This window comes from Lolium perenne, chromosome 2 (assembly GCF_019359855.2).
Source record: "Lolium perenne isolate Kyuss_39 chromosome 2, Kyuss_2.0, whole genome shotgun sequence".
In the NCBI taxonomy this organism is placed as follows: domain Eukaryota; kingdom Viridiplantae; phylum Streptophyta; class Magnoliopsida; order Poales; family Poaceae; genus Lolium; species Lolium perenne.
The window spans coordinates 246,497,436-246,519,736 of NC_067245.2; the positions used below are offsets into that span (position 1 = coordinate 246,497,436).

Here is a 22,301-nt window from a genome sequence, read left to right on the forward strand (position 1 = left end):
TTCCAGAATTCTTCAAGATCATCAATGATAGATGAAAGGTTTGTTCTTTTCTATAAATGTCTCTTGTGTGAAGCACCCGGCCATCCCCTTATGTATTGCCACAAAGGCATGGATTTTATTATTCTACCTATGGATGAACGTCCACCCGGATGAGTGGTTGTGCCTAAACCTTCCTATCAATATCACTAAAACCAAAAATCTAAAAAAAAAATCTAAAAAATATCACTAAAATCATCCTAGTGCACTTGGCCAAGCTCAAAATTGAATCGGCATCTATTACCATGTGGTCTTGTGTTCTCTAAGTTAAGTAGTAGTGGTGCATTACCTAAGATATCCTCAATGCGCTCTAGAGTGCAAACTATAACCAAATGGTATTTAGCTTCCCAAGTTCACTAGTACACGATTCAACTTTTCGTATGTACGACACTTATATACTTATATCAAATTTTGTCTCCTTTTTGTAAAATATTTACCTACTAATAAAATAAGTAAGGTTTATTCGGAGAGTTCACCTCTAATGACAAGTTTACTCTTCCCTACATGAGTATTAGCCTAAATATGACTTTTATAACATTTTAATCCAGTATATGTATTAATACTCCATAATATTTTGTGTGGAAGCCAAGGAGGTGTGGATGGACCTTGGACTAAGTTCTTACATCGAACATGCATCTGTTTAGGTTATGTGGTCTTGCAATATATTCTATGTAGTCCTAGAATGAGAGCCCCACAACTGGAGCATGTAGATCTTAAAGACCTGATTGTTGTAGGATGTTGGTACTTATGGTGGAGACGACGTGAGATGGTGAAAGGTGTCTCTATTCCTACACCTTCTAGATCATCCTTTGCCATTAGTTCGTTAACACCAAACTATAATGCAGCCAAGAAGAATGCATTTCGGAAGAAAAATACTATGGGAAAAGCCGAAGCATGAAAGTCGTAAGCTAAATATTGATGCATCTTTTCATATGGATGGGGTTCTGGTGCTGCGGGGGGGCTGTCCTACGGGATCACATGGGTGAGGTGATCACAAGTATGGCATGCACCCTTAAAAATGTTTTGAGTGCAACAACTGCAGAAGCTTTAGCACTTCTATGAGGATTGGAATTTCTGAAACAGTTGGGCTTCTCTTCGGTGACTATCGAGTCATGTTCACTTGCAACGGTGTGATTCAAGTCTGGAGTTCCTACTCGGCGATCATGGTGGAATGTTTCAAAAAAACTTTGTAATAGGGAGAGGTTTTATTCAGCATTGTAATAGGGATGTTAATCAGGTGGCACATAGTCTACCTAAGCATGTGTATGAGTCTAAAAAAAAATCTACCAGGGAATAGCGACCCTCCAAGGTTTATCTTACCTTTTGTAATCCGTGATGTGACAATCTCCTATCAAATATATAAAGCACCGATGTGGCATTCCTTCAAAAAAAAAAAACTATTTTGTGTGTGTTTGGATTATTGTGTTATGTCTATAGTCAGTTACAAGAAATTAATGAAATACAGATCGGTGAAATATAAAACGAGAATTAGGAAGTTCATCAAAATGTCTCAGCAAACCAAAGCGACAATTTTTAGAGAGCTCTTAAAATAGAGTTGCTATAGTGAGAGAAGTTGCCACTCTTTTCTATTCTCAATGAGAGAATGGGAATCAAATTTGGGGTCGAGTGCTCAGCATGGCAATAGCTACAATAGACCACACATGCTAAAATAAATACAAGAGTGTGATTATTTCTCGGTCGACTGAAAACTAACTTTATTCTCAGTCAGAGATGTCATTAAAATTTAGTTGCAACTCATAACTAGCACAAATCACGATGCAAATCGAATTATGTAAGACTTAACTAAGCACGAAGCTAGGAACTAGCAAATCCCTAAAAATAAATCCAATCGCACACTGGTGTATTTACTAGTTACTCCTACACCCTTCAAAAAAAAAAAGTAGCTACTCCTACATTTACAATAACCACGGTTCAAAGAACACAATCGGTTTTGTTACTCTTCTCGCATCTACGAATAACCCCGAGGACCTTCTAACCGGAGGTAGTCGTACATGACCCCGAAGAAGGGGTTGAGCGCCCTCGTCTGCGTGATTGCGATATTGTTCTCGCCCTCCCGAAGCAGGCTCCCTCTGATCGGGAACTCGAAGCTCCACTGCGTCCCATGATCGCCATGTCTGGCGATCGCGTTGCCGTCGCCGAACGTCGGCGTCGCGAGCGGCCTCCTTCCAGTCGCCCCGTTCACCTGTACCTGCAGCCTCGCCTTGTGCGCGGCCGCGAGCTCGACACGCAGCGTGTAGACGCCGTTCGCCGCGACGCGGCCCAGGTTGAACCGCACCTGCCGCGTCGTCGGCGCGAAGCCCCCGTCGTCGCCGGCCTTCCTCGTGACGTGCGCGAAGTACCAGTGCCGGGAGTGGTGGCTCTCGCCGACGGTGAAGACGGGGTCCTCGCCATCGGGGTACAGATCGGCGTACCGCTCCCACAGGCCGTACTGCCGGTACGCGTCCTTGCCGGCCAAGAGCTCGCTGTTGTTGTACTTCGGGCCGGCGACGGCCGGGACGAACATCTCCGCCGCGCTCCGGTCCGGGACGCCGATCTCCCACAGCGTTGGCCCGGACCGCGGCGGCTCGAACACGACGTCGCCGAGCTCGACGGCGCCACCAGGGGTGACGGTCACGCGGGAGGCGTGCACGTAGTCACCGAGGAAGCCGGGGACCCACGCGTAGAGGCTGTACTCGCCCGCCCGGACGTTTTCGATGGTGAATTTGCCGCCGGAGGACGGAGACGTCGTCGTCCAGAACTGGTAGCCCTTGCTCTGCGTCGCCCACGAGCCGGCTTGCCCCGGCGCAGCCAGGCCGACGTACGCCGTCCCGGCGGGTATGTCTTGGAGGCTCACGTGCCTGTCCCTGACCAGCAGCCTGCCGACGACGGAGCCTCGCTCGGCGGCCTTGTGGAAATCCGGCGACTCTACGAAGCCGTACGGCCACTTGGCGGCTTCGGCGTCCGCCCGTGCCTTGGCGTCCTCCCAGAGCGCGCGCGGATCTCCCTTGCTCGGGTTTGAGTTGAGGTAGACGAACACGGGGCCCATCACCTTCTTCCAGTACTCGCCGTCGTCGATCCTCGCCACGATGTCGTTCCCGACGTAATGCGTTCCCAGAAACATCTGTAGGCAGCATACGTCGCAGGTTAGGATGACATGTCAGCTGAAGGCAACCCAACAAGACGATCGAGGAACAAAGGAGAAAAGAAAGCATGATGCTTACGGTGACCGAGGTCGGGCCGACGTGCGAGGTGAGCTCCCGCTTGAGCGGGCCGCCGATCTTGAACTCGTTGCTGGGCGTGACGACCCAGAAGCCGATGGGGCTGCCCTGGCCGGCGCCGACCCAGCCGTGCACCTTATTGTCCTTGTTGTCGAGCGAGTACTGGTACTTGTCGTCCACCTCCCCCTTGAACCGCGGGTTGGCCGGGTCCACGAGCAGCACGGCCTCGCCGTAGGCCAGCCGCTTGGCGCGCGGCGACTCCCGGTCCTTGGCGCTCGGCATGTACCGCTGGATGGCGTCCGAGACCGCCATGTAGTTGAACCGCGCCGTGTTGAGCTTGAAGGCGAGCCGGGCCTCGCTGACGGACACGGCGGGCGCGTCCGCGGCGTGCTCCATCACGGCGTAGCAGTAGAACCCGGGGCTGCCACGCAGCATCACCACCCTCTTGTCCACGCTCAGGGGGAGGCCGCCGCTCTGGCTGGACGCGTTGTAGGTGCGCCGGAAGGAGAGCTCCACCTTATCTTCTGTCGCGGTCACCACCTTGAAATCCGAGCCCTCAAGTCTATAGAAACGAACACCGGTGAGTCGCTTATGGACCGCAAGGAAGAAGAAAAAGGGAGGAGGAATCACGTACATTTGGTAGTTTCCTTGACGGCCGGAGCCCGGGGTGTTCCAAACCATGTCCCAATACCCGCCTGAATTACCGCCGTGTTTGGAGTGCAGGAGGTTCCGCTCCCCGCCGTAGCGGACGCCGGTGATGTGGCCCTCGGGGTTGGACAGCGAAACCTGCACCACACCGTTGTCCACCAGCACCTGCATGCATGCAGCTTACTCAATTACAAGGGCTCAACATTAACGCGGCAGGCGAAAACGTACTGTGCTATACGCATAAATACACGCACCTGGCGATGCTCGACGTGCAGCGTGACCGGCGCCGCCATCGTCCCTACGGCGTTGGCGGCGGCGGGCAGCAGCAGCAGCGCCTGGGCCACGACGAGCAGGAGCAGGGCCAGGGCCCTTGTCGTCGTCGAGCCGCGCGCCATCGATCCAAGCAGCTGCGTGATCGTCGATTTCGTGTGTTCGTCTGCTTTAGCTTTGGACTTAACTCTGACTCTGCTCTTCCTTTATAAAGGATCCGGTGTACTACAAGGAAGTCCGTTTCACCGATGTAAAGGGACCGAAGCGGATTCCTTATGCGATTTATGTAATGGAAACCGAAACGAACTGCACTCCGATCCGTGGAGGTACGTACGTGCGCCGGCAACGTATGTTGTAGTTCGTTCTGTTCTCTCTTAGCATAAGAGTATTATAGTCTTCCCTTGCAGTATAGCTGGCGGTTCAAGAAATTAATCTGCAATCTGCTGCTCTACGTTGTTCATGGTGAAATCATTTTCTGAATCTTCTAACAAACCTAGCTAGGTTAATTATAAAGATAAGCAATGAAGTACAGAGTTGATACTGTGAATTTGCCAACTCTCCTCACTACGGACGGGGACGGAGCAAGGAATGAAGTATAGGGGGGGGGGGGGGGGCAGAACTAGCTAAAATCACACAAATAAGGAGGTGTCATGGCTAGTGTTCAAAGGACACCCCCCCCCCCCCACCCCCCCCCCCCGTTACAAAAAAAGTAAAGGTGTCGATGGCTAGTAGCCGTCGTCATAGGCCCATTTGATAGTCGGCATAGGTTATGCCGATGGCAGCCGTCGGCATCTCACGGCGTCGGGACAAGCAATTTTACCGTCGGCGTAGGCTATGGCTGACGGTGTAGGCTATGCCGACGGCTCCGTCGGCATAGAGGTTAACGGCCGTTTGTCAATTTTTCCAAAAAAAAGTTTAAGTTTTTCAATTTATTTTAAAATTGTTTGATAGTTTAATCTCTAATGCTTAATATCAGGTCGAATTACTTAGTAATAGTCAAACTTCTCACCCAATTCTCAAACTTCTCTCATCCCATCATTCTTTACGTTTTCATTCCTTTCGGATGTAGAGAAATTATACTTTGTTGATAATAGTATTCTATCAATCTTATTAACCCTTAGACCATGACACCACACTTCTTTATTATTTTAATTCCAAAAAATTATTTGACTAAACAACAATGAATAAATAATAGTAATATTAAATTTAAATAACAATAAAATGATTATACATTTTCTAATCACCTAAATCTAAAACCTGAAAATCTCCTATTTCCATTTTAATTTTGAGGAATGTAAAAAACGGGTAAACGGCCTTAGGAGTTAAAGTCGGATGTACAATTTTCCGTAGATACATTTTTATATAAAAAAATGTTTTGATCGGAGGTCGAATGCAACCAGAAAAGATTTTTACCGAAACATGATGCCGTTTTGCAAAAAGAAAGTAGAATTGCATGTTTGTTAATTTCCCTTGCAACTGGAAGACATAACACATGGACATCTCGAAGGATTTTTTTTACTTTTTATAACTTTTTTTTTGAAAACTACAGAGGGGAGCGTGGGGCAAAAAAAAACAATTAAGAGATGGGCTACGCCGATGGCATACCTGGGCCAACGACCCTTCAGGGGGCTTCCAGGCTTGTGCCCTACACCGACGGCCCCGACAAAAAGACTTCGGCGTAGATTTATTCCGTCGACAAAAAGACTTCGGCATAGGCTGCTGAAAATTTATCTAAATTCAGATGTATCTAGAAACTAAAAAGTGTCTAGATATATCTAAATTTAGACATACTTGCAACATTCTTCTATGGATATAGGTAGTATTTAGGAAAATTCGTCAAGTCTTCATCTTTATCATTATTTTTTTGTGTGAAAAGGGCCCTGACATTAAAATAAATATTCAACAGTACAAAGTACCTCAAAAAAATTACAAAGAAATCTTTGAGATGCCCTTCGTTTTCAACCTTTAGACCGTATCGACTACGCTCCGCTCCTTAGTGAACCGACTTGGCGTTGTTGGTTGCGGATGGAAAGTCGCCAAGCGGGTCAAGAAGACCGTATCCATCCTGGAGACGGAGAAGAAGTAATAACCGTTGATAAAACTCGTTGACAATCCGAAGATCCCCACAGCCAAAAGAAATCCTCGAGAACCACACCACTCCCACAAACTTCTCGACGTTTCCGCCGAGATGGGACTGAAGCAGGGGAGACTTTATTGGACAAGGTGCCACCACCACCAACCGAGCGCTGCCCCACCAAATTTTAACCCTAAACTAGGAAAACGGAGCCCTTCCCTGACGGGGCTGAGATCCATATCGCATCCATCGCCCGAAGGCCATAAAAGTGAGGCATATCTACATTTGCACGTTTGCACCGACAGGAGACGGGGGAACCCTAACCAAATGTGTGTGTTTCTCTTAGGGCGAAGGGGGTATGTTTTCATATCACTCTGGAATATTTATCTTTATCTTTACCTACTAATAATAAAAGTTAGGTTACTTGTGAGTTCACCTCTAAATAATAAGTTTAGCCTTGCCTGCGCGAGAATTGGCCTCTTGGGCTCCCCCTTGTAAATGTTTGGGTGGAACGATGCCCCTCGTTGAAGGGGATCAAGTGCGTGTTATATGGCGACAAGAAGAGCCTTCATTTGGCGGAATTATAGGGAGGTATACGTAAAGGTATGTATATGTATGATTATTCTAACAACCACCAGTAATCTTCTCCTGGACTATGGTTAAGATTACGTTTAAACTCATCTAAAGCGGCTTGGTAAACTTATCAGCAACTTGATCTTTATTGGAGATGAATTTGAAATTTTTTTGGAAACTCTTTCACGAAAAAACAATAGCCAATCTCAACGTGTTTAGTCCGGACATGAAACACATAATTCGCAGAGAGATAATAGTGGCACCAAAATAGCCACACCATAAGCACAACTTTTCCTTAAGAGAAACACCAAGTTCGCGAACCAATGCCTCAACCTAAATAAGTTCAACAGTGGCATTAGCAATCAAGGCTTAGGAACTAGGAGTGTCATTATCTTTAGGACCAAGAAATTCCGCCGTCAAGGCTTGCTTTTGTGACATGATGAATGACTCCAAATTCTTGAGGTCATCCAACGTAGCCGGAATGCTTATCGAGGGTGGCAGAGCAACTTGTCCCCGGGGAGGGTGGACACACTGTCCCCTTCTTTACTAGTTCCTTCACTCATAACTCTTAGGTCGTGAATCCCAAATCATGAGCCGAGGCTCTGATACCAATTTAAAGTTGGTGAATTCGCGACTAGAAGGGGGGTTGAATAGGAGCTACGCAATTTTTTGTCTTTTTCAAATTTTATGTTGGTTGCGGAAACGGAAAGGTGATTTCACAAAGTAAACGTGATCCTATATGCGATGCAAACAACAACAAAGGAAACACAAGAAGAAAAACAAGTGTAAAGGGAAGCGGGCCGGGTAAAGTGCGGAGATGAGGAAACACAAAATGTTTTCCGTAGTTCCCTCCACTAAAGAAGGTACGTCCACATTGAGGAGGTGTGGCACCACAAAGGTTCCAACCGCCACAAAGGCGTCACCTTGTTCCTCGTAGGCACACCACACTTACCTACTTGTTCACTAAGCACGTTCGGTCAAGGTGGCTAGCCTTCACACAAGGTTGGGTAAAACTCCACAAAGGACGGAGGCTCCCAACGACATCACGAACTAGTGACAACAAGATCTATAGAACCGAGATGCCCTTCAACAACAAGGACCTCCACAAAGGAGATCTAGGGTTTCCAAGTCCACAAAGGATAAGTATAGGGATCTTGAAATTTCTTGGATGGATAGGTATATCTAGCCCTCCTCCTTCGATTCCCATAGTTTGGGGGATTTTGTTGGCTAGGGAGGGCGATCCACGAGATTTAAGTTCAAGATCTATGGAGGAGAGAGTGTGTTTTTTGTGCTGACGGATCTGATCTGAGAAGGAAGAAGGCCCCCCTTTATAGCTACGGGGTCTTGGATCCGTTGAAGTGTCGGATGGGGGGATGTTCCGTGTATTTTAACCCCGAATTGTCCGTCCACCCCGGATGATCCGACTGGTCAATGTAGGTTTTGGGGGCGGATGGTCCGGCCGGCCCCGGATATTGGGAATTTTCGGCGGCCGGATGTGATTTCTGTCCGCCCAACAATCTAAGGGCGAGTAGGCACTTGCCCGGTGTAGGGCCGATATAAATAATGTCCACTAGGTGGATGTAAAATACCCCACCCCCCTTTTGCACCTTGCCAGGCAGCCGCCGCTGGGATACTTTTGAGCGCAGGGGTCGGATGGTGTGGCCGCTCGGGGGCCGAATGATCCGGACTGGGGAAACTTTAGGCCTTCTCTTCGCTTCCTCTTCTCCCCAATAAGATCTCTTCCACCAATATCAAAGATCAAACATTCAGTTCAGAAGAACCATACATCAGATCAATATCAAAAGGTGGATCATCATCCGTAGTGCTAAAAATTGATTCCTACACACTTGAACACACACGGTAAAATTCTTATTCAAATGTTGTTATCAAACACACAAAATCGTAGAGATAAAGCATGCTCTTTCAACGCTGATCACTGTACTAATGTTGACCACAATGCTGATCATGTCCATGCCAAAACACCACGTTGGTCAGCACGGTAATGCTCCTGGTTACCACAATACATCTCATGAATAAGGTAGTCTTGGCCACGATGATCTTGGCACAGAGGAGGACAGTTGGTCGATCTTGGAGACAACAAGCATCATCATTGGTAGAAGATTGAAAACTACTAGTACCTTGAGTCCTTGACAAATCTCAGAGAGCATAATTTGTCGCTCATCATACACAGTAAGTTGGGAACAAATGTTAGTGAGGGTTATTCTCATAACAACACTAATGGAGACAACAAAATGGGTATAGTCACCATCCAAACCATTTAGGATATATACTCTTTAAGCTCATAATCAACTTTACGTCCGCCACAACAAGTTCAGAGATGAACTCTTTCATCTTTCTGATAAAAAATTTAGCGGACATATCAAGTTTATTCGTGTTGGAGAGGTTACCACGGAGAAAAGAGATGCGGGGTTTGGACTACCACGTGTAACACGCCTCAAGGATGGACGACATGTTCAGCACGGAAAACCTGAGCAAGGACATTGGGCGAGATAGACTTCAACAAATAGCTCAAAAAATATTGATCCCACATCAGCCATACCTCGTAGGCTAGTTTTGGCATGATTTTCTTTGTCTTTTTAGCATATTCAAACTCCATATTTTCCACTGGTGCCTGATCGAAGCTATTGAGCAGCCCCATAACTTGAGAACCACGTAAGGAGGGAATGACTTGCTTCTTCGAGGAAACACTGTTTCTCCTGTAAGAAATATGCCCTAGAGGCAATCATAGAGATGATTCTATTTTGTTGTATCCATGAGTTATCGTAATGTTCCTCGAATATCCATAGCAGGCAACTTCTATTCATTGGAAATGACGTGAATTGTTTGTGAAACTCTTTACTTTCATGGTTTCCTAAAAGTTATCCCTCTTCGGAGTTCATGCGAGGACACATGTGAATATTAGACTAGCACATTGATTGGTTGATGTGTAGTGGTTCGTAGCAGAAAACAAAAAGTTCTAACTAGCGTAGACTGAATGCCCATTATCTATCTAAGAATAATGTTGTAACGGAGAAGGTTTCGGTGGATACCATTGTAGACCGAAAGCGGTTAACGTTTCGTAACAACATGGATAATGTATTCGTACTCGTCGCCAACCTCAGGGTCAAGATGAAGTCCTGTCGTATGATGTCAAGTGCCGCAAGTGGCTGCACCTCGTAGTTTTTCACACATACGATGCTCAACGATGCTCCTAGATCCGATCCAGTGAAGTTGTGGAAGTAGATCTTCTGAATCCGTTTCCATGCAGCGCTCCCGCGTACTCGGTAGGGTTGTCTCCCTCCCTGCGCAGTTCTTCGGGAAACCACGCAGAGAGAAAACTAGACAGAGATATTTCTCTATTTAATCGTGTATTTTCTTCCCTCCACCTCACCACTATATATAAGGGGCAAAGGGGGACGGCCCGGCCGTCCCCCCTTTGACCTGTGGGGTGGCCAGCCACCCTTTCGTAATGGGCTCCCCTTCCGGGAGGGGCCCATTTAGGTGTCGGGAGGATTTTTATTAAATAAATGATATATTAATATATTAATTCGGTTAATTAACATATTTAACATATTTTTTAATTGCCGATGTTCCGAGACACCTCCTGAACCACTTCGAACTTCTTTGGGATACTCCCGGAACCCCTTCCGAATTTCTCAATCTATTTTAGATGATTCTAAAACTATATTTAGCTTTGATGAACCCTTAAGTATGTTACATACGGTTCGAGAATGACCCGAACATGATCAAAACGACTCTCTGATCAAGAATCACATCAATAATCACGTGGGTGTTCTGGATAAATCATTGTGGCTGAGGTGTCCGCTTCCTCCAGGAGCTGCGGTGGGTGCAGAGAACACCTTCATGTCGTTCCTTGGTCCCTAGGAGCCTCCAACGGCGCGGCGAAGGCCATGTTCGCATATGGGTTTCTGCTCAGCCACTACCTTTTTGATAAGTTGACCAACCCGGCTAATGCCTTCACGATGTGGGAGTTTGAGTCGGTGCGGCACTCAAGCACCTCGCTCGAGTTCCCCACTTCGCCGGCGGCAAAGAGAGCGGCGCCCGCGCCGGACCAAGATGGAGGCGGAGGGGGTGCCAATCTGCCGGCGCGCAGGGCCAGATCTACTTCGCCCTTGCGCAGCCGCCGGCTATCAGAGCCGGGTCCAGTCTTGCCGCACAGCTGGAGGGAGGAGGAGGATTTGGAGCTCTCCCCACTAAGATTCAAGGAATCACCGAAGCAAGCGGAGGAGGAATTCTCGGTGCAGGACCAGTCTACTCCAACAAATCAAGGTCAAATCTCAGCCCCTCTTTTTCTGCTGCAAGGAGCAGGAATCGATGTAGACCTTTAGGCTGGGATGTTTCAGAAGATTCTCACGCTGGAATTGGCCATGGAGCTGCGGGGGTTACTCACCATAAACCTGGTGCTTCCACCTAGCGTCCTATTTGCCGGCCTGAAGAAATGGCTTTGGGAAATGCTGGTGGCAGAGGTTCTAGCCATGCTATGGGGATATTTGGTGTCCCCGATGCTGCTTCAAACTATCCATCGCCGGCGCTTAGTAGCTCGACAGCAGACCATGACCCCTGGCCATTATACTCGTCGTCACCATCTCACTCTATGGCTACGCAAGACACACAAGAAGGAGGTTTCTCACCTCCTCCTATGGCTCGCGAGTACTATGTGGGTGTGGATGGCTGTGTTGGCAGTGATGCAGCCGGAAGCCAGACAAATGTTCAAGGCCAAGTTCAATTGGGCACCCCTAGCAATGATGCTACACAGACTGTGTGTGATGACTCTGGGAGAGCAAGCGTGGAGATGGATCTCGAGGCAGCGGCGCCAGCCCTTAAGGTGCCACGGGCGTCATGAGGGCCTTAGGATGGAACTGCCAAGGTATGGGCAGGACCCTTGGCAGTAACAAAATGGTATATCTTGCCCGGATGATCACTTCTGCTAAACCTCAAGTAACCTTTGTTTCCAAAATTAAATCTTCCAAATTGACATGCAATGATCTTAATGGTAGGTTTAACATGTACAATAGCTTTGTAGTGCCCTCTCGAACACGCTCAGGCCGGCTCTGGTTGATGTGGAATGATGATCTTCAAGTGACTGCGCATAGTTCTAGCTTCCATGTTATCCTAGCTACTGTAGTCTATAGAACTAGAAATCTCAAGTTTGGCTTAGTGTGTATATATGGTGATCCGTACCATCGTCAAACTAGTGCTATTTGGGAAGAAGTTGCTGCTTTTGTGCATGAAAATTCCTCGGTGCCTATGGTTTGTATGGGAGACATGCATGAATGAGCTTTTGTCTGATATGGATAAGAATTCCACTAATATTAATCGCAGTCGCTTGTATGCTTTCAGATCCTTGGTTAAAAATTGTGGTTTATTTGATCTTGGATTTAGTGGCTCCGCTTACACTTGGACTAATAAGCGTTTTTCTTCCAAACCGACATATGAAAGATTGGATAGATTCCTTGTTAATGTTGATTGGTGTGATTTTTTCTCATCTCTAATGTTTACAATATGCCTATTATTCACTCTCTTAGTGATCATGCTGCCATTTTGCTCTCTACGGAGGGCCCGGTTAGAAGGATAAAAAATTCTTTTAAATTTGATAATTGGTTGCTCAGAGAAGATGATTTCAATGAATATGCAAAAAAGGCTTGGAATGTCTCCAGAAACAAAAACTTCTCGAATAGAACTAACCATATTGCAGGTCAATTAAAAATTTGGTTTAAAAAATAAGCCTTTGCAACAGGAACTGACCAATTTGGAGGATCAAATCAAAACAATTCAAATGCAACCAGCAGACCAACAGGATCATGCGAAGGAAGCTTCTCTGAGCATAAGGTATGAACAACCTTTGACTAAATTAACTGATTCCTATATGCAAAGAGCAAAAAAAGAATTGGGTGAAGGATGGTGATAGGAATACTGTTTTTTTCCACCGAGCTATTGTTAAGCGAAGAATAAAGAATACTATTGTCTCGGTAAAAGATGAGAATAATATTTTACACTACATGCCGGACAAAATCAGTAATACCTTTGTTAACTACTTCAGATCTATATTTGCTTCTTCTCAAACTAACAATGGCAGACCTTTCTTGCACACTCAGTTACCTCATGACCCACATGATTATACTTATTCTATCGCTGATGAAAAAGAAATCTTAGATACTCTCAAAGACATGAAGATAAATGCTTCACCTGGACAATATGGTTTCAACGTCGAGTTCTACATTGCTACTTGGAGCTGTATTGGTCAAGACGTCATTCAACTTGTTAGATCCTTTTTCCAAATAGGTATCATGCCTAACCACATAAATGACACTCACATTGCGCTTATTCCGAAAAAACTTGTTCCTCTCGCCTGCAGATTATAGGCCTATTAGTCTTTGCAATGTAATTTACAAAATCATAGATAAATGCATTGCCAATAGACTTAAGCCTCACTTGCCCATTTATATCCACCCTTCTCAGCAAGCTTTCATTGAAGGTAGGCAGATAAGAAATAATATCATCATTTCCCAAGAAATTACTCACTCTTTTGCCATTAGTTCTTGGAAAAATAAAGCTTTTCATGTTAAAAATTGATCTTGCCAAAGCTTTTGATAGAGTTGAGTGGAACTTCATTGTCGCAGAGCTTGCACGTAAAGGGATGCATGGTCATTTTATAAATCTCGTTCATGCATGTGTCGCGTGTCCTACTTTTTCCGTAGTAATTAATGGTCAGCCTTTTGCAAAATTTAAAGGAGACAGAGATATACGACAAGGATGTCCTTTATCGCCGTACTTGTTTGTCCTTGCCATAAATGAATTGTCGATCGCTCTGCAGGAAGCTATGACTACTAACCAGTTTGTAGGCATTAAATTGGGGCCAAACTGTTCGCCTATACATTCTCTGTTGTTCGCTGACGATCATCTGGTGTGCGGTCAAGCAACGGAACAAGAAGTGATAAAAATGAAACAGATTCTCCAGGACTTCTGCAAGCAGATCAGGGCAAATTCCGAACTGGACAAAATCCAGAATACTCTTCAGTAAGCATGTTGATAATCATACTACCCATATTATTCGCATATCTTCCCTGTGCCAATTATAGATTCAAACTTTGTTCACCTTGGACATCCTCTTATCATTCCTGGGAAAGATAGAACTGCAGCTTATAGCTTTGTTTTAGATAAATTCAAATCCAAACTTTCAACTTATAAAGCAGACCAACTTTCTCATGCAGCTAGATTGGAATTGATTAAATATGTTTTCTCTTCCATTCCGGTCTACTACATGTCTAACATTCTCTTCTCGAATTTTTTTATTGCAAAACTCACCTCTATTATTAGGAACTTCTGGTGGACAGGTACCAGACAAGATTCAAATTCCAGGAGTTTATGCCTTTAGGGCATGGAAGGACATATGCGCGCCAAAAAAAGAAGGAGGGCTAGGCATTAGGAATTTGCAGGCTATCAATCAAGGGCTTATTGTTATGGCAGCTTGGAGACTTGCAGACCAACCACATACATTTCTCCATCTTGTTCTGAAATCCAAATACTTCCCTGACTCCTCTTTTTGGCGCCCAAATTCACATCCTCCTAAGTCAGCTTTCTGAGCCTCAATCCTTAAAGCCCATTCCTTTTACCAAATCACTTTGGGCCAGATTTCTATTTGGAGCACACCCTGGTGTGAGGGGTGGGCTCAGATTTATTATTCCCTGATAATACAACCCGGAAACTATTCTTATCCTAGCCAAGTTAAAGACTTATGGATCCCTGGGCAAAAAGTATGGAATGAGCAGCTTATTAACAGTTTATTTCAGGAACAAATAGCGGAAGAAATAAAAAACACCACAATTATCAATACTCAGGATGAAGATTGTCTTTGTTGGAGACTTACACCAACAGGCAAATGCAATTCCAAGAGCGCATACAAAGCTTGCCTTGAAAAGCTTTTTGATCAAGGAGAGCCGAGGCCAAGACATGTTAGTACTACTACTAAACAACTCCTTCAAGCAATCTTGAAAAACAGAAATATCATTCTTAGGATAAAAACATTTGGTTGGAGAATTATAAGGAAAGCAATTTCTTCGGGATCGTGAGCTGGTAAGTATAGCAAGCATATTAGTAAACTTTGTTGGAGATGCAGCTTGGAATAAACAGATCGGCACCTCTTTTTTCCTTTGTGCTTTTGCTAGAGCAGTCTGGTACTTGCATCCTTGGAATCTAAGAATTGATCAAATTGTTTCTCCCGCTGATTCCATCTCCCAAATTCTTAACAGGCTCATTAGTATGAATCACCTACACCTGGGCAAAACTCGGGCCGGGCCGTGCTTGGGCGAAGCCCGAAACGGCCCGAACGTAAAATGCCAAGCCTGAGCCCGGCCCGGCCCGACCATCGTGCCTATAAATCAAGCCCGAACCCGGCCCGAATGGGCAAAAACCAGGCCCGGACCGAGAAGCCCGGCCCGAACCTTGCCTGAAGTGCGCAAATTGCAAGCCCAAGCCCGCCCAGCCCGACGGTCGGGCTCAAAAATCAAGCCCAAGCCCAGCCCGGCCCGACGTTCAGGCTCAAAAATCAAGCCCGAGCCCGGCCTGGCATGGCCTAGGATTTTCTGGTCGGGCCAGACTGCCCATTCCCAGCTGTAGAATCACCCTTACGGTTCAATTGAGAATATTCTTACTTTTATGTGGGCTTATGGAAATCCAGAAATGACATGTCTGTTTAATAAAAAAGATAACACTCCTCTGTAGGTTCATCATATGATAAATGCTATTTAAAAAATCTAGAATTGCTTGATACCCTGCAGATTCACAGATTACAATCAAGAGCAGATGTACAGGAGGAATTTACTTGGCAAGGGAACACAATCAGGACAAATCTACAAATTCAAGGAAGCAAAATGTTCTCGGATGCGATATGGAAGAAAAGGAGTTCACTGAACACTCAAGAAAATCTGAGAAGGCATAGGATTGTACTGTCAGCTTCTTAGGCAAAATCGGGAAGAAACCATCATGATACAAGCCTCAACAGCTCAACCTTCTTCGCCACTTCTTGCTGAAGCACTTGCACTTCTCCTTGCATCAAAAATTGCTTCTCAGCTCCAAGCACAAGGAGTAACTTTCCTCACTGATAACCTTATCCTCGCAAAAGCTGCTACAGCTTCTTCAGTAATAAATGCACAATTTCCCTGGGAACTCAGGCAACAGGTAGCAGATTACAAGAGGGTTTCAGAACAGCTTCTTCCGAAAATCTATCACATCAAAGGAAGTCTAAATGGAGTAGCCCATGATTGTGCAAAACAGGCACTTCGACGATCACAGTCGTTGTCTATCTTTTCTTGTCTAAATTCAGCTCATAGATGTGTAGGCATATGCCCTGTAGCTATTTCTCTCCAAAAGATTGATATACAGGGGTTTGTACTACTTGATGTACAATGTATATAAGCTGAATGAAAATTTGGCGTCCTCGACGCCTTGCTTTGTTCAAAAAAAAAAAGTCGGTGCTGCAGGACCATCGTCAACTGGGCGGAGACGTACCCCGAGTACTACTTCAGAGTACAGAGCCGATCAGCCGACATACCAGGTACGTACATACGCAAAGAGCTCATTCTTATCTACCTTTGTGGCAGTGTAATGATTTTGCGGCTTATTTTTCAGGTGGTCACTTAATTCAGTCACTTCCACGCCTCAAACTAACTAAGATAGAACACTAGCATTGATACTAAGAGCATCTCCACCGGCGTCCCGATAATAGCCCCGATAACATTTTGGGGGCGGCATCGAAAATGAGCTGACACCGACGCTTTTTAGGACGCGTCGGTGTAATTTCAAGCCCAATAGAAGCACCGACAATCTCGTGCCAGCCCATTGGCGAAGTGCGTGAACCGGGCGCGCTGGCGCCTCGCAGCACGAAATTTTTGGGCGTGGGAGCCATCTATCAGTCACACATCCCAAAAATATACATCTTTTCCCGCAAAATCCCTTCCCCTCGGCCGCACATTTTTCCCACCCGCCGCTCCATCTCTCATCCAGACTCCAACCCGAAAAACCCTCGCTGCCGCCATGCCGCCGAAGAAAAAGAGTCCGGTGAAGGCAGCGAAGGCGCCGACGAAGGCGACGCCGAAGCCGCGCACCGTGCCACCGAAGGAGAAGCCGGCGAACATGTCACGGGAGGCGTGGGAGGAGGAGAAACACCGCTGCTCCACGGTGACGGCCGACTGCAAAAGGCGCCGCATCGCCGCTCTCGAAGCCGCTTCGAATTTCTATGCATTTTTTGAGTTTTTAATTCAAATGATCTATCGGGGCCGCCGGTTTGGGGAACGTCGGTGTGGGAGAAGCACCCCCAAATGGAGGATGCAGTGCTGCTCCCCCCGCCCCATACGACAATGCCGACGCCTTTTTGGGACGCGCCGGTGGAGATGCTCTAACAACATCAATATTACTCCCTACATCGTTCGATCACACCAAGCAACAAATTTTAGCATATATTTGTTTTTGTACAAAAAAATGCATGGTTTGACCTCTGAGTGCATCCCTAATTTAGCCACATTTTGTCTGATTTAGCATTGGCAAATGTCAATCCTATCTCGAGTCCACCGCCGACGATGTTGTCTCGCTATGAATCTGCTGCCATTGTTGTTTCTCCAAACCCTTCGGAATTTGCTATACGTAATTATTTGTCTCTACATATACATTATGACAGAGAAAATCCAAATTGGGTGTATGAAGTTGCCCTGGATGTGCATTTTGGTCACGAACTTGCAAATCCTGAATTCTGGGTAACGAAATTGCCCGGCGCGAGTTTTCTGGTCACTCCGTCACGGTGACCGTTAGTTTGCTGACATGGTCAATTGTTTTTTTATGGCCCCTAGAATTTGTTTTTCTAATTTTTAGTCACCAGTTTGAGTTTTTAGGGGGCAATTTGCAAAAAAAATAGTTGGCCACATCAGCAAACTAACATTTACCATGACGGAATGACCAAAACTCTTGCGCGGGCAACTTCTTGATCCATAATTCACAATTTGCAAAGTTCGTGACCAAACGCGCATCTGGGTCAACTTCACAAACCAAATTAGAGATTTTCTCATTACGGTATTTCTGAATTCCATTAGCTTTTCACTAATTTGCCAAGATTATTTATTGCTAAAGTTTTCTGTTCAATTACTTCACGAAGGATTGCTTATCACTCATGATTACTATTTTCACTAGAGCATCGTTAGCATTCATTATTCGTCTTTCATACGTCTCAACTTTCATACGTCTCAAACGTATCTATAATTTATGATGTTCCATGCTAGTTTTATGACAATACCTACATGTTTTGCTCACACTTTATAATGATTTTATGCATTTTTCGGAACTAACCTATTAACAAGATGCCGAAGTGCCAGTTCCTGTTTTCTGCTGTTTTTGGTTCCAGAAAGGCTGTTCGGGCAATATTCTCGGAATTCGACGAAACAAAGGCCAAACATCATATTTCACCGAGACGGACCAGGACACCGAAGGGGAGCCGGAGAGGAGGCCCAGGGCCCCCAGACCATAGGGCGGCGCGGCCTGGAGGGGGGGCGCGCCAGCCTATGAGGAGGGAGCCCCCTGGCCCCTCCGACTCCGCCTCTTCGCCTATATAACCCCTTGTGACCTAAAAACTCGATACCAATTGACGAAACTCCACAAAGACTCCAGGGACGCCGCCGCCATCGCGAAACTCCGTTTCGGGGGACAGAAGTCTCTGTTCCGGCACGCCGCCGGGACGGGGAATTGCCCCCGGAGTCATCTCCATCGACACCACCGCCATCTTCATCGCCATTGCTGTCTCCCATGATGAGGAGGGAGTAGTTCTCCCCCGAGGCTGAGGGCTCTACCGGTAGCTATGTGGTTCATCTCTCTCTCCCATGGTGTGATCTTTATGTGATCATGAGCTTTGTATCACTATTAATCTATGTGCTACTCTAGTGATGTTATTAAAGTATTATATTCCTCCTCCGTGATGTAATGTTGACAGTGTGTGCATCATGTAGTACTTGGTGTAGGTTATGATTGTAATCTCTTGTAAGTTATGAAGTTAACTATTATTATGATAGTATTGATGCGATCTATTCCCCCTTTCATAGCTATTGTTGACAGTGTGTATGCTATGTTAGTACTCGGTCTAAATTGCAACGGTCTATTATGCACTCTAGAGGTTACTTAAATATGAACTCCGGATGTTGTGGAGCTTGTTTACTCCGGCTTGAGGTGTGCTTTTATAGCCCTACACAATGAATGGTGTTTGTTATCCAACAAGAGAGTGTGAGAAAGTAGCACAAGTGAAGAGAAGTTATTTATTTATGTGATCATTGTTGAGAGTGTCCACTAGTGAAAGTAGGATCCCTAGGCTTTGTTTCCCAATATCGAATCACCATTTATTTACTGTTCTACTGCATGTTTGCTTGCTGCCATATTTATTTCAGATTGTTATTACCACTCATACTCATCCATATTACTTGTATTTCACTATCTCTTCGCCGAACTAGTGCACATATACATCTGACAAGTGTATTAGGTGTGTTGGGGACACAAGAGACTTCTTGTATCTTAATTGCAGGGTTGCTTGAGAGGGATATTTTTGACCTCTACCTCCCTGAGTTCGATAAACCTTGGGTGGTTCACTTAAGGGAAACTTGCTGCTGTTCTACAAACCTCTGCTCTTGGAGGCCCAACACTGTCTACAGGAATAGAAGCGTGCGTAGACATCAAGCTATTTTCTGGCACCGTTGCCGGGGAGGTAAGGTAAAAGGTATTCACATCTTTCGACTACTAAGCTATTTCCTAGCACTGTTGTCGGTGTGTGAGTGCTCGAAGTTATTTCCTTTAGATTCTGCAATTTCTTAGATTCTGCAATTGCATCTTTTTGTTTCTTGTTTTTATTTTCACTAGTTAGGCTTAATGGAAAACAACAAAAAAAATTTAGAGATCTTTATGAACTTTATATTGAATTAGGACATGATGTGTTTGAAGAGAGAATTAAAAAACCCATGGAACTTTGTTTGTAAAATAGTTGTAGCAATATTATTAGCATGAACTCTTTGAACACTATTATTGCTAATGCTATGAAAGAATTTAAGCTTGGGGAAGCTGGTTGTGATATTTTTAGTCCCCCAAGCATGGAGGAGAAAATTTACTTTGATGATACTTTGCCTCCCATTTATGATGATTATAATGATAGTGGTATTTTGGTGCCACCTACTATGGAGGATAAAGTTTATTATGATTACAATATGCCTCCTACATTTGATGATTATGGTGATGAGAATAATAATGATAGCTACTTTGTTGAATTTGCTCCAACTACAATTAATAAGAATGACTATGCTTATGTTGGGAGTAGTAATTATTTTATGCATGAGACTCGTGATAAGAATGCTTTATGTGATAGTTATATTGTTGAGTTTGTTCATGATGCTGCTGGAAATTATTATGAGAGAGGAAATATGGTTGTAGAAATTTTCATGTTACTGAAACACCTCTCTATATGCTGAAAATTTTGAAGTTACTCGTGTTTTATCTTCCTATGCTTGCCACTTTGCTCTTCATGAATTTATTTGTTTATAAGATTCCTATGCATAGGAAGTGGGTTAGGCTTAAATTTGTTTTGAATTTGCTTCTTGGTGCTCCTTTTGCTTCAACTCTTATTTCTTGCGAGAGCATCATTAAAATTACTGAGCCCATCTTAATGGCTATAAAGAAAGTACTTCTTGGGAGATAACCCATGTTTTTATTTTGCTACTGTTTTGTTGTGTCTTGGAAGTTGTTACTACTGTAGCAACATCTCCTTATCTTTATTTTATTGCATTGTTGTGCCAAGTAAAGTCTTTGATAGTAAGGTTGATACTAGATTTGGATTACTGCGCAGAAACAGATTTCTTGCTGTCACGAATTTCAGTAGGCCTCTCTGTAGGTAACTCAGAAATATCTGCCAATTTACGTGAGTGATCCTCAGATATGTATGCAACTTTCATTCAATTTGAGCATTTTCATCTGAGCAAGTTAAGTGCCTCTAAAAAATTCGTCTTTATGGACTGTTCTGTTTTGACAGATTCTGCCTTTTATTTCGCATTGCCTCTTTTGCTATGTTGGATGGATTTCTTTGTTCCATTAACTTTCAGTAGCTTTTTGCGATGTCCAGAAGTGTTAAGAATGATTATGTCACCTCTGAATATGTGAATTTTTGATTATGCACTAACCCTCCAATGAGTTTGTTTTGAGTTTGGTGTGGAGGAAGTTTTCAAGGGTCAAGAGAGGAGGATGATACAATATGATCAAGAAGAATGAAAAGTCTAAGCTTGGGGATGCCCCCGTGGTTCATCCCTGCATATTTCAAGAAGACTCAAGCATCTAAGCTTGGGGATGTGATACGTCTCAAACGTATCTATAATTTCTTATGTTCCATGCTACTTTATTGATGATACTCACATGTTTTATACATACTTTATGTCATATTTATGCATTTTCTGACACTAACCTATTAACAAGATGCCGAAGAGCCAGTTGCTGTTTTCTGCTGTTTTTGGTTTCAGAAATCCTAGTAAGGAAATATTCTCGGAATTGGACGAAATCAACGCCCAGGATCTTATTTTTCCACGAAGCTTCCAGAAGTCCGAAGGGGAAACGAAGTGGGGCGACGAGGCGGCGACACGCCAGGGCGGCGCGGCCCATGCCCTGGCCGCGCGGCCCTGTTGTGTGGGCCCCTCGTGGCGCCCCCTGACCTACCCTTCCGCCTACATAAGCCTTCGTCGATAATAACTCCAGTACCGAGAGCCACGATACGGAAAACCTTCCAGAGACGCCGCCGCCAATCCTATCTCGGGGGATTCAGGAGATCGCCTCCGGCACCCTGCCGGAGAGGGGAATCATCTCCCGGAGGACTCTTCATCTCCATGATCGCCTCCGGATTGATGTGTAGTAGTTCACCCCTGGACTATGGGTCCATAGCAGTAGCTAGATGGTCGTCTTCTCCTAATTGTGCTATCATTGTCGGATCTTGTGAGCAGCCTAACATGATCAAGATCATCTATTTGTAATGCTACATGTTGCGTTTGTTGGGATCCGATGAATATTGAATGCTATGTTATGTTGATTATCAATCTATCATATATGTGTTGTTTATGATCTTGCATGCTCTCCATTATTAGTAGAGGCTCTGGCCAAGTCATTACTTGTAACTCCAAGAGGGAGTATTTATGCTCGATAGTGGGTTCATGCCTCCATTAAATCTGGGACGGTGACATAAAGTTCTAAGGTTGTGGATGTGCTATTGCCACTAGGGATAAAACATCAATGCTATGTCTAAGGATGTATTTGTTGATTACATTACGCACCATACTTAATGCAATTGTCTGTTGTTTGCAACTTAATACTGGAAGGGGTTCGGATGATAACCTGAAGGTGGACTTTTTAGGCATAGATGCATGCTGGATAGCGGTCTATGTACTTTGTCGTAATGCCCAATTGAA

General features: G+C 45.0%; 1 protein-coding gene across 1 annotated transcript; it reads right to left on the reverse strand.

Moving 5' to 3' along the window:
- Nucleotides 1-2,005: 2,005 nt before the first annotated feature.
- Nucleotides 2,006-4,073, reverse strand: LOC127330558 (uncharacterized). The gene is made up of 3 exons (XM_051356729.1): nt 3,889-4,073; nt 3,258-3,816; nt 2,006-3,157 (listed from the first exon to the last, which is right to left on the reverse strand). The coding sequence occupies exons 1-3, from the start codon at nt 4,071-4,073 to the stop codon at nt 2,006-2,008; spliced, it is 1,896 nt and encodes a 631-aa protein (XP_051212689.1).
- Between the last annotated feature and the right edge of the window lie 18,228 nt (nt 4,074-22,301).

Bases quoted from the DNA above. Each gene is read 5' to 3' on its own strand.
- LOC127330558 (XM_051356729.1), bottom strand. From the start codon at position 4,073: ATGCAGGTGCTGGTGGACAACGGTGTGGTGCAGGTTTCGCTGTCCAAC. The intron at 3,817-3,888 runs GTACGTGATTCC...TCGTTTCTATAG, and splicing joins CGTCAAGGAAACTACCAAAT to ACTTGAGGGCTCGGATTTCA. The intron at 3,158-3,257 runs GTAAGCATCATG...TGCTGCCTACAG, and splicing joins TCGGCCCGACCTCGGTCACC to ATGTTTCTGGGAACGCATTA.